Source organism: Elephantulus edwardii, unplaced genomic scaffold, assembly GCF_000299155.1.
Source record: "Elephantulus edwardii isolate Elephantulus edwardi_28Jun2011 unplaced genomic scaffold, EleEdw1.0 scaffold00071, whole genome shotgun sequence".
Lineage (NCBI taxonomy): Eukaryota > Metazoa > Chordata > Mammalia > Macroscelidea > Macroscelididae > Elephantulus > Elephantulus edwardii.
In genome coordinates this window covers 15,413,835-15,431,275 of record NW_006399821.1, presented here as the reverse complement: position 1 = coordinate 15,431,275, position 17,441 = coordinate 15,413,835, and the positions used below count along the sequence as shown (strand labels likewise).

Here is a 17,441-nt window from a genome sequence, read left to right as displayed (position 1 = left end):
GGATGGGTGTGTCAGAGGCGGTGCGGTTGGCACAGGATAGAGTAGGGTTTAGAGCTGTTGTGCATAGGGTCGCTATGAGTCGGAAACGACTCGATGGCACATAACAACAACAACAACATGTAAGTTATTAGGGTAATTGACAGGTTGCAATTCATGTTGGCAACAGACTCTAATTCTTCAGCCCATATATCTTGCTTCAGCTTTGGTCAGTGTTACAAAGTTCTCTTAGTCCTGCCAGTTATGAAATCTTCCCTTTGTCCTCCAGCAAGCTTGGATAAGGTTCCTGGTTCTGGTTCTGTAGGGTAGTAGTCCCAAGTCAACTCTTTTATATTTGTCTCTGGTTCTTTTCTGAGTCTGCTACTGCTGTCATGTAGATCCTGGTCTGATTGGTCTCAGAATCTCTGGCACAAAGGACATGTGTTGCACTCTGCTTTTTTTTCCTTGTTGGTAGTAAGATTCCCACCTTGTTTTTAAATTTATTCAATTCAAACTTGGTAGCATGGGACATATTGACTGATCCCAGAATGATTACTTTATGTACCCCCTATTTTAAGTTCCCGCTTAATCATGTGGTGAAAAATCAACACTGATGGCTCGGAGAGCAATTTTGAACACTAAAGCCATGACACCTGAAAGGGGAACTTTGTTTCATTTTTTTAACTCTTGTATGTCCACTTTCCTCAGCACCATTTGTTGAAAAGACTATTTTTACACTATCAAATGGGCTTGGGACTCTTAAGACATGTCAGTTGATTGATATATGGAAATAATCTGAGCCAATTCTCATTAGTTTATATGTCTGTCCTTACATTGCTTTGATAGTTATAACTGTAGTAAGTTTGGATATTGGGATGTCTGAGTCTTCTCCTTTGTTCATCTTTTGAATTTTTTTTTTTACTATTTCTTGTCCCCTTAACATCTATACACCTCCTCCCCCGAAAAACAACAAAATCTCATTTTGATAGAGATGCACTGGGTAATCTATGTGTATCACTCTAGGTAGCATTATCATCTTAACGATTATCTTTTTAATCCACGAACATGTAATTTTTTACCATATATTTTGGTGTTCTTTAACTGCTGAAGATTATCCAAAAATGACTGGAACAGTAACATCAGCAGATAACTTCCAGAAATACACACTGGGTATAGAAGACAAGTGGCTCTAGAGACATTATCACCAATGTCAGACGGATCTTAGCAGAAAGCAAAGAGTACCAGAGGAATATCTGTGTATTATTGACTATGCAAAAGCATTTGACTCTGCAGATCATAGATTGTGCTCATGTGAAGCCTATACTCAGACCAGGAAACAGTCTTCAGAACAGAACAAGTTAACACAGCATGGTTCAAAATCAGGAAAGTAATGTATCAAGAATGTGTCCTGTCTCCATTCCTTTTGAATCTATATGCAGAACATATCATTTGAAAGACTGGGCTTTCTGAGGAGGAATGTGATACCAGAATTGGAGGAAGACTCATCAACAACCTACATTATGCAGATAACACCGCTTTGCTTCCTGAAACTGAGGAGGACCTCAAGTATTTGCTGCAAAATGTCAAGAACTATAGTCTTCAATATGGATTGAAGCTCAACATCTAGAAAACAAAGATTCTCACCACTAGGTCAACTGGCAGCACCATGATGAATGGAGAAGAGATTGAGGTGGTTAACAATTACATCTTGCTTGGCTCCGTCAACACTCTGGGCACCAGCAGTCAGGAAATCAAAAGATAAATTGCACTGGGAAAATCTGCTGTCAGGGACCTCTCCAGAGTGCTGAGAAGCAACAATGTCAGTTTAGAGACTAAGGTGCACCTGATCCAGGCCGTGGTCTTCACAGTTGTTAGGCATCAAAGAGCTGGGCAATGACTAAGGATGAGAGAAGAAGAATTGATGCTTTTGAGTTGTGGTGCTGGAGAAGAGTCTTGAACATACCATGGACTTCCAAGAAAACAAATAAGTCTGTCTTGGAGAGGGTGAAACCAAGTTTCTCCTTGGAGGCTAGGATTTTGAAGCTCCATCTTACATGCTTTGGGCATGTGGCCAGGAGGGACCCATTCTTGGAGAAACCTATCATGCTTGGACAGGTGTAGGGACAGCGCAGGACAGGAACACCCAGGATAATAGGGATTGATACAGTAACTGGGCTTATGGGGGTAGATGTGTTGGAGTCAGTGAGACTGGCTCAGGATAGGGCAGACTTCATAGCTGTTGTAAATAGGGTTGCTATGAGTAACAGGTGACTAAATGGCACATAACAACAAGAGTGTGTTGTATATAATATGTGGATCTAGCTGTATAATCCTCTCACTACACTGCTGAATTTAATTCACTAATAATTTTGTTGAGGATTTTTGAATCAGTATTCATAAAGGATATTGGTATATATGATTATTTTCCATGTAGTATCAAGTGATTTTTTGTGGCAGGAGTTTGAGAAGGATTGGTATTAATTCTTCTTTTTTATTGCATCAAGTAATGAAGCCTCAGGTCTTGAACCTCTAATTATCAAAAGTTATAGATTATTAATTTATTTATTGTAGATTCAGATTTTCACTTTCTGTAAAGTTGTTAATATCCTCTTTCATGTCTATGTCCTTGTCATTTTTAAACATGACAATTTTTATTGTCATGAGAATAGTACTCACTGCAAGTTTTAGAGCATTTTATAATAATAAAAAAAGTCTACATGTTGTTCCTTATTTAATTGCTGAATAATTTGGAAAAGACTATAAGTATCAGTAATTAATAAAAAGATAATAAGCATAACCTGGGTAGAAATTTCAGAAAGTAGTTACTATCATCACAACATCATAATGTACTAATTATGCTTTTTTTTTTTTTAAACAGGAAAAACGTGGATTTCGGGAAATGAGAGTTCTTGAAAATCTGAAGAATATGATCCACGAAACAAATGAACATACTCTTCCCAAATGTAGAGAGACAATACAAGACAACTTAAAACAAGTTCTCCAGAGATGTAAGCTGAGGATTTTGTCTTCATTTTTTTCCATATTGCTTTAATTTCATATTAAACAAATAAGATTTCAAAATATATTGCCTTGAGTATTTTGGTGGAAGGTAGAAAAATTCTTCACTCTGTCACATATGTAAAAGGGAAGGTCTAAAACAGAAGTAGTAGTGATTTTGTGAGTGATATGTGTTGCTATTTGGGCACATACAACAATCCTGTGGGACATAAGAAAATTAGAAACCAGTTTTTACATTTTTTTTAATGTACCCATTAAAAAAAGTCGTATTTTCATGTACTTGCTTCTTTCTTTCTTTTTTTTAAATCCTTATCACTTCCAAGGCACATGGTAACACCATCAGTAAGGATAACGTCATCTGTAAGGAATTACACTGCTGACCCAAAAGCTAAACCTCTGGTGGAGTGAATCCACGGTGGCTCAGTGGGAGAAAGGTGGGCAATCTCTTCCCATGAAGTTTGCAGCCTTGGAAAGAAGCCTCAGTGGTTCAGCTATGAGTCAGTTCCTATTTGACGACAGTGTGCGTTAGGCACATTTGTCTTTTGTTTCAAATTAAGAAAAATAGTTATTAGTCTTTTAAAGGAAAAGGAAAGAGAAGAAAGAATATTCTTTACTAAATTTAGCTGTGTCAGTAAATTTGTATGAGGCCTAATGTACAGTGTCTCTGACCTTATTCATAAAACACAAGGACTAACTAGTGCAAGAGCACCTGACAGCAAGCTCAGGAAAATTATAAACAAATATAATAAATAATTATTAAATAGAATACTAGAACCTCCAAGGTAGAATGTAGAACTACTAGTACCTCCAGAATAGGGAGCACTGGTGGCCTAGTGGCAGGACGTAGTGCCACAATTTCAAAGACACTTGGTTCGAGTCCACCAGCTGCCCTGCAGAAGAAAGATTGTCAGTCTCCTCCCGTGTGATTAAATGCCTCTGAAAACCCTCTGGAGGGTCAGCTATGGGTTGGATCTGACTCGACGGTACACAGCAATAGTACCTCCAGAAGGAGAAAGACATACATGGTGTATCTTGATGACAAGTTACTTAATGAATTGCCTTTAAGTGTCCATATAGAGTTTTCATTTTTTTTTTGTAGTTTAAGGAAACGAAGGTAATACAGCTTTGGCTCAGCCAGTCAAGATATTTTGCAAAGTCCTTGTCTCTACAAGTAAAAGAATACGTCATTCTAAGCGGGGACCTCTGTCATAGTTCTGCATTTTAACAATCCTTAATGTTTCCACTTCTTTCTAGCTCCTCAGCTTTGTGCACAATGTTGGTCTAGTAGCTTGAGGTGCACCATCTTAGAGTTCTGAGATGCTCAAGTACATTTCACCTTCACTACAGTTCAGAACATATGCAAACATGTATGTGAAGAGAAAATACCACATACAGTTCTAACAGGCAAAAGTCAACTCATCACTAATAATTTGCTTGCAGTATTTTGTTCAGATCCCTGATGAGTTAATAATGAAACAAAACTACCACTGTGGTTTCAAATGTGATGTTTACACATTTATATTATAACAGAATGGATTTCTTTTCCTATTATCTGAAGAAAATCAAGATAGTGGTAATTGTATGTGTATGTGATGCTAATCTCTTTGAATAGTCTTTTGGTTAAGAGAAAATGATGCTTTTTGAAGTTGGTCTAGTCTCCAGGAGCTCTGAAGGCTTGGTGGTAAGGAGTTGTGCTGTCAACCCAAAGGCATGGAGTTTGACTCCATGAGTTGCTCTATAGGACAGAGCTGGAGCTGGGCAAGGACAATCTCCTTCCATACAGTTTATTGCCTCTGAAAACCCACTGGAAGATCAGCTGTTAGTTGGTTTCCACTCAAAGATACACAACAGCTTAGTCTCCTGAAATGCTATGAGAATAGCTGAAACTGCTCTTTTTCAGCTTCTGCAAGTTTCTGTTTCAACTTCTGCAAGTTGGAGTCAGTTGCAAAAGAAAGAGGTGATAGGGACATCAGTCATGGAAATGGACCTTCTCTGCTTGAAGGTTCTACATGTGAAGAAAAAGTGACTCTTAGATTTTAGAAAAGTGAATTTCGCAAAGTAAGACCCATTTTGCTGTGTGGCTAAAGAATTAGAAAGTTCATTACCTAAAAGGGACTGAAGTTTCTAAAATTATATGTTTTGTTTAAATACCAAGACAACCCCAATGAGAATGAAACACATGCCATTTGTTCTCACTAAATTTTTAAAAAGATACAGTGAATGCTAGAATGGTGTGAAAATTGTGAAGCACCTAAAACAGAAAACAGTTTGAAGTTAGAGAAGTTAGAGCCGGAGGGGGTAAAAAAACAAACCCAGGAAATGATAGAGCCACTGCTTGGGAAAGATGATGTCATATTACTCTGCCAGAGAGGGAAGGCAGATCTAATCAACTCCTATTCAGTTTTCATTTTTAAATTTTCTGTTAGATCAAACAATGACTGAGAACCTAACTTTTAGGAATTAAATGTTATCTTTGATAGATTTTAACAGTTATTAGTGAAAACATGGCTTTTATATAACAAAATTCTTTTTCGCAGTGTTTATACAGAGAAGGGGCCAACATTTTCTGAAAGAGAAATCACAGTCCCTCTCCTGTAACAGAACTTACCACCTAGTTGGGGTGGGTGGGGTGAGGTGGGAGTGCAGCAGAGAATAATGTATAATTGTAAAACAACTCAGTAATCACCTAGTTTCAGCAAATGCAAATAAATCTCTGAATGAAGGACTTTTAAGGAAAGAGGAGGTCCTTATAGGGAGGATTAATCTGCAAAGACCTCAAAAAGGCAGAAATGTTTCACCTGGGCTTTTAAACCAAGTAAAATGTGTTTTAAACTGGGAAAAAATTAAGGAAAGCCTTTCAGTAGAAATAGTACAGTAAATACATATTAATAATTACTTATGTGACTTTTTACTCTTTATGAGGAACTGCGTTATGTGCTTTTTAGTATTAACGTATAAATGATTTCTTTTTAAGCATAATAGCTTCCGTAAAATAAAAGTTGCTGTTGAGTCAGTTTAGACTCATGATGTCCATGTATTTGAGAGTAGAATTGCCCCATAGAGTTTTCAGTGGCTGTAAGCTTTCCAAAGACCTTTCAGAAGCACATTGCCAGGCCTTTCTTCTGAGGTGTCCCTGGGTGGATTTGAAAAGCCAGGCATTTTGTTAGTAACAAAATACTTAACCTTTTATGTCAGCCAAGGACTTCTAATATATTTACTTCATTATTTAATATTCATGCCAGTTTTTTAATTTTGTTATAAATGGTTTTGCCCATTTTACAGAGGCTCTAAAGTGCTGAAAGATTAGAATGGTAAGAAGACCAGTCAGTGTCTGGCAATAAATAACAATGCAAATTTTTGTCAAAAAATGAATGAATGAGTGGTATAATGGACTTTGTATCATATTTGATTATATACCTAGTAAATGTTTAACCCACAATTTGAACCCAGGGTGACGCTTGATCCTGGTTTCCCAGTCTGTTCAGTAAATATCTTTATTTGGATTAAGTAAGAAGAAACATTTGCAATCAGGAATAAAATTGATTCAGTAGATGAAAAGATTGAATAAGTAAAAGGTTAAAATGAGTTTTCTCTTCTTAGCCATCGAGTCATAACCAGTTCATCACATGACCCTACAATGCGTTTTCACAAGGGTTGAGGTTGCCCATATTTCTCCTTGAACTGTCAGCCTTTGAGTTGACAGTGCAACTCCTTAACCTTTTAGGCCACCAGAGCTTCATAAAACAAGTTTTAATTGATGAAATCCTAAAGGAGACATTATAGTATTGAGGTTGAGTGTCAAGGATTTAGAGTAGAGCAAAGTCCTTTTTCTAACCAGGGAAGCTCTGATGGTGTAGTCCATAGAGAAATATGCTACTGATCTCCCTGTGGGTTGGAATCTACCAGCACCTGTGAGGAAGAAAGATGGACAGGCTATTCCTGTGTGATTTCAATATAATGGAGGGTCATCGATGAGTTATTGTAATTTGATGGCAATGAGTTTATTTCCTGTTCTTCAGTGTGGTTTTAGTTTTGGCATCAGTATAATGGAACTGTGATCCTCTCCTAATAAGAAAGTGAGATGAAGAAAAATACATCCACAGTACTTAGCACACTTCTTGACACATAATAAATAGCAAATAACAGATACAGTGATTGTTACTGGCAGTTTTGTTTTTTGTTGTTGCTATGACCAGGGAGGATAGAAGGAGAATTGATGCTTTTGAGCTTTGGTGTTGGAGAGGAGTGTTGAGGGTACCATGGACTGCTAAGAAAACAAACAGGAGAGGGTTAAACCGGGCGGCTCCTTGGAGGCAAGGATTCTCAGGCTTCTTCTGACAGACTTTGGTCATGTTGTAAGAGAGACCGGTCCTTGGAGAAGGACGTCATGCTTGGGAGGGTGGAGGGAAGGCGCAGGAGGGGAAGCCCCTCTGGGAGATGGATTGATTCAGTGACTGGGGCATTCGGGGTGAGTGTGTCGGAGACAATGAGATTGGCACAGGACAGAGCAGAGTTTAGAGTTGTTGTACATAGGGTCGCTATGAGTTGCGAGCGACTCGACGGCACATAACAACAACAACAACATGTGCTGTTGACTTGGAACCACCTCAAAGCTGACCTTCCCGCTTGTTTTCAGAGGCTTTAAAAATCGCATGGAAGGGGATTGTCCATCTTTCTTCTGTGGGGCAGCTGATGCCAGTAGAAGTAATTATCAGTAGGCCACCAGGAAAACCCTCTCTAACTCCAGAGGAAATTGAACCTTGCAGTAGAAGCCAGAATGAGTTAGAAGATAGGAGCTAATACTAAAATCTTAGTAATAGAAAGTTGTTGAAGCAATATGGATATCATGTCCTGCCTGAAAATGTTATGAAATGCAGGGAATTGGTGGGTAAAGTAGTTAATGAATCACAGACACAATGCAAAGGCATAATCAGATTGTAATGAAAGTAATTTCAAGCATTTTACATATTTTAGCAAATTCTAAGGCAATTACTGTCATTGACATCAATATGTGGATGCTTTTTTGGCTTGCAGTTCAAGAATGATGTTATCCTGGATATACTGGGGAAACTTTTTTCTTGTATTTCATCCACCTTTTATGTCAAAACCCCTTTTTTGTTGTTTGTTTGTTTGTTTGTTTTGGGAGGGGTGTGTTTTAGAGTTCTAAAATAATCTGAGTATCCTCTGCTGACCTTCCCCATATCCTCACCCCTCCAGATAACCTCCTTCTTGAACAGTGACTATATTATTATCTGTTTTATTTCAGTGCAAGCAACTAATTACTCAGTCTGTAGACTCCAACAGAGGGAGCAAGAACAAAAAAAGGTAAAAAAAAAATTGCATAATAGTGCAATAGTGTATAATAATGTATAATTCTCAGACTTTTATCATCATATTATTATTGACAAATTATTTCCTAATACTTCTTTTCTTTTATGCAATAATTTTGAAATATTTCAAAATTACTAATTCACTGAAATTCCCTATGAAGATCTCTTTTATTTTTCAATTTTCTTATCTTTTCTCCTGCAAGTAGTTTTTTTATCGTAGAAGAAAGAAAAGCAGGACTGTTTTTATGGAGCAGATATTACCTATTATTGTTAAGTGCTGTTGAGTAGGTCCCAACAAGTAGTGACCTATGAACAGTGAAAGGAAACATGGGCCAGACCTGTGCCATTTTCACAGCTGTTATCATGTGTGGACCCTTTGTTGCAGCCACTGTATCTATACATTTGACTCAATAACTCTTGTACTGGCCTTCTGTTTTATCAAGTATTAATTGAATTTGAATTGTGTCCAGAATACCCCTATATATAAAATGTGGAAATTGTGTAATGATCAACTGTAATCAGAAAAACCAAACAGTTGTACTGGGCTAGAAAGTGGCATGCATCACCCCTTAAACCCACCGAAGCCTTGAGGCAGTGTAAAAAAAAATTCACTAGGATGTAACTAATAACACCTTTTATCTTGTAAGAGTCTAGCAAGCAGAAAGGAAGACCTCAGTATCAGTAAGACTTAAGAGCTGGAGTGGAGCACAGTCTTTGGACTCAGGTCCCTATGGTGGGAAAGCTCCAGACACAGGGTGAGGTCAAGTCATCGATATCTCCAGGAATCCCAGGCCTACAAATGCTGAAGGAAACAAGGACCTCCAGAGTCACAGGGAAAGAGGGCCTTTCCCTAGAGTTGATCTTGAATCTAGACTTCTCGTCTCTTAAACTATAAAGTTAATGTATGTTAAAGCCACCTGCCTACAGGATCTCTGTTACAGCAGCACTAGAAGGGATGTCTTCTCCAGGTACTGGTCCCTCCTGTCCAAAGTACAAGTACACAAGATGAAATCTTGCTATCCTCACTTCTAAGAAACATTTGAGCTGTATTTCTATCTTCATTACTTATTTTGCAGTTTTCACATGCACAGGAGGCAATTGGAAATAACTGTGGCTTGGATTATTGTTGCTATTAGATGCCATCAAGTTGAATACAACTCATAGCAACCCTATAAACAGATCTGAATCCTGTGCTATCCTCACACTTCCTGACACATTAAAGGCCGTTGCGGCAGTCCACCTGGTTGACCTTTCACCTTTTCAAGCATGATGTCCCTCTCCAGTGAATAGCTTCTTCATAGAAACATGCCCGAAGTAGAGGTTTAGCATGTTGCCTTCAGAGAACACTCTTGCTGCACTTTCTCCAAGACATAATTGTTTGTTCTTTGGCAGTCCATGGGATATCCAACACCATAGCTCAGAGATATCAATTCTTCTTCTGTTAACCTTACACATTGTATAGTGTTCAGATGCATAGCAAGTAATTGGAAAGACCATGGCCTCAATCAGGCACACCATTGTTCTCAAACTGGCAACATTGTTCCTCAATAATTCGGAATGGTCCCTGACTACAGACTTTCCCAGTGTGATACATCTTCTAATTTCCTGACTGCTGATACCAAGAGTGTTGATATGGATCCATTCAAGTAAGATGAAATTGTTGACATCTTCAACCTTTTCTCCATCTGTCATGATGGTATTGGTCCAGTGGTAAGAATATTTTTTCTTTTCTTGATGTTGAGATATTGAAAGCTGTATTCCTTGATCTTCTTTAAGGAAATGCTTCAAGTCCTCACTTTCAGCAAGAGGGTTATATCATTTGCATAATGCAGATTGTTAATGAGGCATCTTCCAAACTTGATGCCACATTTTTCTTCATAGAGTCCGTCTTCTTGAATAATTTGCTCAGCGTACAAATTGAATAGGTATGGAAAGAGGATACAACGTTAATGCACTCCTTTCTTAATTATAAACCTTCTATTATTCCCTTGCTTTGTTTGCACAACAACCTCTTGGTGTAAGTATAGGTTTTACATGAACACAATTAAGTGTTCTGGGATTTATATTCTTCTCAGAGGTCTAACTTGTTATGATTCTTACAGCCCAATGCCGTTGCAAAGTAAATAAAGCACAAATAGACATCCTTCTAGTATACTTTCAGCCACAATCCATCCGACATCAGCGATAATATCCGTGGTGCTGCGACCTCTTCTAAATGCTCCATGAACTTCTGGCAGTTCTCTCTCTGTGTACCGTTCTAGCCATTTTTTAATGATCTTCAGCAAGATTTTGCTTACATGTGATATTAATGTTATTGTTTGATAGTTTCCATATTCTGTTGGATCACTCTTCTTGGGAATGGGAACAGTGTGGATCTCTTTCAGTCAGTTGGCCTTCAAACTTCCTGACATACATTGGTGAGTACATCCAAGGCTCTATCTTTTAGTTGTTATCCCATCAATTCCTGGGGCCTTATTTTTTGTTGATATTACCATTGACTCCTGTTGATTTGGTACTTCCTGAAATTTTTCATTGCAGTCAATTCTTGTTGGAATAGTGGTCTGTGTATTTCCTCCTTCTTCTTTTGGTGCTTCCTGGGTCATTCAACATATTGCCAATAGCATCTTTCAGTATTGCAACTTGAGGCTTAATTTGTTTTTCAGTTCTCTTATCTTGAGAAGTAGAGTGAGTTCTTCCCTTTTTATTCTCCAATTCTAGATATCTGGACGTTCCATTATAATACTTTGCTTTTTCTTCTCAAGCTGCCATTTGAAATCTTTGTTCAGCTCTTTTACTTTGACATCTTTCCCCTTTGTTTTGGCTTCTTGATGCTCTAATGCAGTTTTCAGAGTCTCTTCTGACATCAGTTTTGTTTTTTTTCCCTTCACCTCTGTCTTTGTAATGGCCTTTTGCTCTCTTCATGGATGATATCCTCGATGTCATCCCACAGTTCATCTGGTGTTCAGTGCTTCAGACCTACACTTAAGATGCTTTTGAAATTCGCATGGAATAGACTCAAGGTCATGGTCATTTTCTACCTTATGAACAGTAGAGGAACATGAATAGTTAAAAGTATTAAAGGTAGAGCCAAGATTGGAAGTCAGTCAAAATGAGAAAAATCAGTGGCAAACATCCTTTATTAATTGAAACCTGGAATGCACAAAGCGTGGATGTTGGAAAAGTAAACGTTGTGGAAAATGAAATGGAATGCATGAACATTGATGTTCTGAGCATTAGCATGATGAGATAGACTAGCTTTGGACATTTTAAATCAGATAATCACATGGTATACTATATTGGATAGGAAAAACAGAAGAATGATCTAACATCTTTGATAATCAAAAAGTCAATTTCAAGTTCTATCCTAAAGTACAGTGTTGTGAGTGATAGGATATTTTCCATACAATATGACTCTTATTCAAATACATGTGAAAATAAAAAATAAGGTGAAACCAAAGAGAAGGAAATTGGAAAATTTTTACCAAATCTTGTTGTTTAAAATTGACCAAACATGCAATCAAGACTGGCTTGGAATTAGGGCACCTTGTTGTTACTGTTGTGTACCATTGAGTTGGAACCCTCCAGCGGGTTTTTAGAGGCTGTTAATCACTTGAGAGGAGATTGTCCATCCTTCTCCAGAGGAGCAGCTGGTTAGGTTTTGACCACCTCGTGCCTTCACAGCTTCTTGCCATTAGGCCACCAGATTTCTCTAGGGGAAACCCTCGTCTTCAAAGTAATGTCTTTGCTTTATAAAACTTTAAGAAAAATTTAGTTAGTTTTCTGTTTTGTTTTCCACCCATAGATTTACTTAGTTCAGTGTGTATTGTTTGATTTCTTGACTGCTGCATCCATGGGTATTGATTGGATTAAGATAAAATTAAATCCTTCACAATGTTGGTATTTTCTCCTTTTATCATAATGTTTTTTACTGAAGACTACAGTCCTTTATCTTCAGCTGTAAGTGCTTCAGTTCTCTTTGCTTTCAGCAGACAAGGTTGTATAACAGTTCTTCCTTCAATCCTGCTGTTATGTTCTTCTTCATATAGTCCATCTTCTCAGTCTGTTTGCTCCGCATACAGATGAAATAAGTACAATGAAATGATAACACCCTAACGTATACCTTTCCTAATTTGAAATCACACAATATTCCCATTTTGTTCAAGTAACTTTGTAAGTTCTGCATAAGCCCGATTAACTTATTCAAGAATTCCCATTCATTTCAATGCTAATATAGTTTGTTATGCTCTGCACAGTTAAATGTTTTTGTGTAGTTAATAAAAAGCAAACATCTTTCTGGTATTTTCTGTTTCTAGCCAAGATTTGTGTGACATCAGCAGTGATATCCCTTTGTCCTATGTCTTCTGAACCCAGCTTGAATTTCTAGCAAGACATTGTCAATTATTCCTGCAACTATCTTTGAATTATTTCCAGTAAGATTTTACTTATGTGTGAAATTGGCAAAGGATAGAGTAGGGCTTAGGCACATAGGGTCACTACTGAATAGCACATAACAACAACAACAATCTTAATGGTAATATTTAATAGTTTTTACATTCTATTGGATCATCTTTCCTTAGAATGAACACAAATATGGATCTCTTCCACTCAGTTTCCCAGGTAGTTGTCCTCCAACTTTCTTGGCATAGATGAGTAAGTGCCTGTAGCACTGCATCTATTTTTTGATATAGAATTTTTAATACATCAGTTCCTGGAGGCTTGATTGTCGCAAGGCCTCCAGTATAATTTCAATTTCTTCCTTCATTACAACTAATTCTTCTTTTTTTAAAAAAAAAAACAAAAAACTAAACCACCTGATTTTTTTCCCTTGCATTTTTTTTATTCATTTTACATTAGTTTACCTACAGAGTTTGTATATATTGCCCCAACACCGGATCCCCCACCGTCCTCTACACATCAAAGCCCTCATCCCCGCCCCTCTGTTCCCCACCCCTCTGTTCTCCCCCACTTAGATCCTCATACACATCTTACTACTTACTTAATTCTACAATAGTGATCTTATACAGATTGATATAATAACTAGGGCAATTGGGGGTAGGTGTGTCTGAGTTATTGAGACTGGTTCAGGACAGGGCCGACTTCAGAGCTGCTGTACATAGAGTTGCTATGAGTTGTAGGCAACTTGACAGCACATAACAAAAACAACAGTGTTTGTCTTTATGGGACTGAGTAAGTTCACTTAGTATAATGCTCTCTAGTCCTTCCCAAGTTAGGTAGTGATTTATGAAGTCATTGCTCCAGCGTGCCGCATACTATTCCATCATGTGAATAACACCATAATTTCCTAATCCATTCTACTGTGGTTGGACATTTGGGCTTTTTCCATGTTCTTGCAACGGTGAATAACGCTGCTATAAACATTGGTATATAAGTCTCCATTTTTGCCTCAGTTCTTATTTTCTTGGTATATTTCAAGTGGTAGAATAGCTGGGTCATATGGAATTTCTTTATCCAGCTTTCTGAAGAAACACCAAACTGCCTTCCAGAGTGGTTATACCATTTTACAATCCCACCTACAGTGTATAAGAGTTCCTATCTTGCCACATCTCTTCAACATTTATCACTTGCTGTCATGTTAAACTTTGCCACTGCTACTAGAGTGAGATGGTATCTCACTGTGGTGTTGATTTTTATCTCTCATTGCCAGTGATTTGGAGCATTTCTTCATGTGTCTGTTGACCATCCAAATATCTTCCTCTAAAAATTCTTTCCATATCTTTTGCCCATTTGTAATTGGGTTATCAGTCTTTATCTTGTGGAGGGCTGTAGGATTCTATAAACATTTGATAGGAGACCTTTGTCTGAAATGGTATTGTCAAATGTTTTATCCCTATCAGTAGGTTTTCCTTCACTCTGTTGGAAAATATTTTTGATGTACATCGAGATTTAATCTGTAGAAGGTCCCATTCTTCAATTTTTATCCTCTTCAGATTGTGCATTTCTGGCTGTATTTGGCAGTCTCTTTATACCGTAGGCTAGGCGTTCTAAGCTTGATCCTAGTTTGTCTCTTATGAACTTTTTGTTTTGGAGCTTTACTCCCAGGTCTTTGATCTACCTTGAGTTCATTTTTGGGTATGGTGTAAGATGTAGGTCCTGTTTCAGCTTTCTTCAGGTAGCAGTCCAGTTTTACCAGCACCATTTGTTGAAGAGACTGTCATTTCCCCATTTGATAAGTTTTATTTCCTTGTTGAATATCAGTTGACCATTTTTAGGTTCTCAGTTCTGTTCCTTAGTCTATATGCCTGCTGTTGTACCAGTACCATGCTGCTTTGGTTGCTACTGCTGTTTAGTAGATTTTGAGGTCAGGGAGTGATTCTTAATATTATGCTTGCTCCTAGCACTAACTTACTATCTAGTTCAAGTATATGATTGAACATTTGGCAGTATTTTTTTTTGTACAACTATTCTTATGTATTCCTATTTTCTTTTGATGTTTCCTGCATCATTCAATACTTTTCCCATAGATTCTTTTGCTTTTGTAACTCAGAGCTTGAACTTTTTGCTTAAATTCTTTCAACTCAAGAAATCTAGAGCATACCTTTCTCTTTCTAATTCTAAGGTTTTGCTCATTTCATTATGTTTTACTTTGTTGTCTTCTTCTTTTTTTTTTTTCTCTGACCCTACTTTATTTAAGCCATTAAGTGGGATGGCAAAACTGACCAATTCCCCCATTAGTGGTCTACACATTTTATTTGCATGTTTCCACTTAGAAGGTACTATTTATTTCTATTATTAGTTGTTGTTATTATTTAGTACCATCAAGTTGAAACTGACTTATAGCTGAGGCTCTAAGAGGTTTTCAGAGACAGTAAATTGCACAGAAGGAGACTGCCCATCCATCTCCTGTACTTTGTCTTCTCGAGCTGTCATTTAAAATAATGTTCTGTTCAGCTCTTTTACTTCATTTCTTCTTTCACTTTAGCTGTTCTGCATTGAAAAGCAAGTTTCAGAATCTCTTCTGAGATCTGTTTTGGGGTGTCCCTCTCTAACTCTTTCTCTTTGGCTTGTTAATGAACTTTTGCTCTATTCATGTGTGATGTTCTTGAGGTCATTCCACAGCTCATCTGGTCTCATTCACTAGAATTTCTAGAATCATACCTTTTTTGCTTTTGTTATCAAATAATTCTTAATTGAGATACTTTAGTTTATAGTTCTTAGGTAGGTGGGCACCATTGTTGATGTTATGTATGATGTCATAAAACTAGTGGCCCTTCGTGCAGTCAACATTGCAGCCCATAGACTAGGAAGTTCCCAGGATCTCTTAATAGTTTCAAAGAGTTCTCTGGTTAGAGATCGATGTTGCATCTGACATGCAGTGCTGACACTTGCATCAAATGTTATGTTCACACCATATTGAATATTTCCCATCTTCTTTCTGTCTCTTCTCTGCGTGGTTCCTTAAGGGCTTTGATGATCAGGGCAGAGACAGAAAGCACCACCTCAATCTCAATCTGTCTGTTCTGAATGGTCAGTTTTACAGTAATCCTTATTGGTCCCTTCAAGGCACCAATATCCTTGTTGGTGCCATCACCAACCTGAGGGACAGGCAGACAGGCCCACGGGGCTGATTTGGGGGGCCAATATGGACATGGCATCAACTTCCTCACCTCAGGTACATGATTCTAGTCTCTTTGGGGTTAAAGTTAGGTATGGTAGAAGCAGCTCCTGTCAGATGAACCCAGAAGTGGGACTACTGAAGAAAGTTGTACTATGCCTCCTCCAAACCGAAAATATCCAATCTATTTTTTGAGATAATCTAAATTCAAGTAGAATATATGCAAGGTTATGATACTGGAGAAGAGTATTGAATATACTATGGCCTGTAAGAGAACAAAGAAGTTGATCCTAAACAGGGTGAACCCAGGTTGCTTCTTGGAGGCAAGGATTCTGAGGCTTCATCTGACATATTTTGGACTTGTTGCAAGGAGGGACCAGTCCTTGGAGAGGGACGTCATGCTTGTGAGGGTGGAGGAACAGTGTAGGAGAGGAAGACCCTTGATGAAATGGATTGACTGAGTGACTGGGGTACAGTGGGGTAGGTGTGTCAGAGACAATAAAGTTGGCTCAGGATAAAGCAAGGTTCAGAGCTGTTGTGCATAGGGTCTCTACAACTTGACGGCACAAACAACAACATATCACCTTAACTTGTTTATGAACAATTGATGGTCTGTTCCTTAGTTGACTCCTTTCTCTGTTCTGACAGGTACCAAGCTTTTTCATCACCTTTTCCATGGATACAGTAGACTTGATTCCTGTCCTTCTATCTGTTTAGGTCCATGTTTCTCTCACCAAGGCCTTATTTTCCAAATACAAATCTTTTTTATTTCTTTCTAACTTATGTATTCAGTCAGAATTGAATAATAATTATTAGTTCACAGCTTGCATACTTGATTTATTTCAGATTATAGAAATTAGTTTTAAAAAATCTTCATTTTGTTAATTTTTGGCATTAGTTGTTGGTATATAAATTTGAATGAAATCACAGTAACTGAGCTTCCTTCCAAGTATATGGATATTATCTAATCACTGATGATGTACTACTTCAAGGTTGTTGTTGTTATGTGCCGTTGAGTCCATTTGCGACCCATAGCAACCCTGTGTACAACAGCCCTAAACCCTGCTCTATCCTGTGCCAATCGCATTGCCTCTGACACACCCATCCCGATTACCCCAGTCACTGAATCAATACTTCAAGGTGGATCTTGAAAGTTTTTTTAAAGTGTGATGTCATTTTTCTTCAATTTTTAATTCCTAGCAAAGTAGACAGTTTGATTATTTGATTGAAAAATGGCCAATCCTAGTTGATTTAAGCTTATTAATGCCTAGAATGTAGATATTCATCCATTCCACCTAATTTTTGATGATTTGAAATTTTCTTACCCTGAGAGGGTGACCCAATAGAGTGTGGAAACTGTAGAACAGTATCGTTGATTTCACATGCAAGCAAGATTCTACTGAAGGTTATCCAAAAACAACTGCAGCAGCATATCATCAGAGAACTGCCGTGGTACTAGGGATATTGTAGCTAATGTTAGATGGATCTTAGCTGAAAGCAGGGAATACCAGAGGAATGTCTATCTGTGTTTCATTGATTATGCA

General features: G+C 37.8%; 1 protein-coding gene across 1 annotated transcript in view; it reads left to right on the top strand.

Annotated features, from left to right (window-relative positions):
- Nucleotides 1-17,441, top strand: part of BLOC1S5 (biogenesis of lysosomal organelles complex-1, subunit 5, muted) — a 64,219-nt gene that overhangs the window by 29,762 nt on the left and 17,016 nt on the right. The window contains exons 3-4 of the mRNA XM_006888742.1: nt 2,855-2,984; nt 8,261-8,319. Of these exons, the coding sequence (XP_006888804.1) occupies nt 2,855-2,984; nt 8,261-8,319 (189 nt within the window). The remainder of the gene's footprint in view (nt 1-2,854; nt 2,985-8,260; nt 8,320-17,441) is intronic.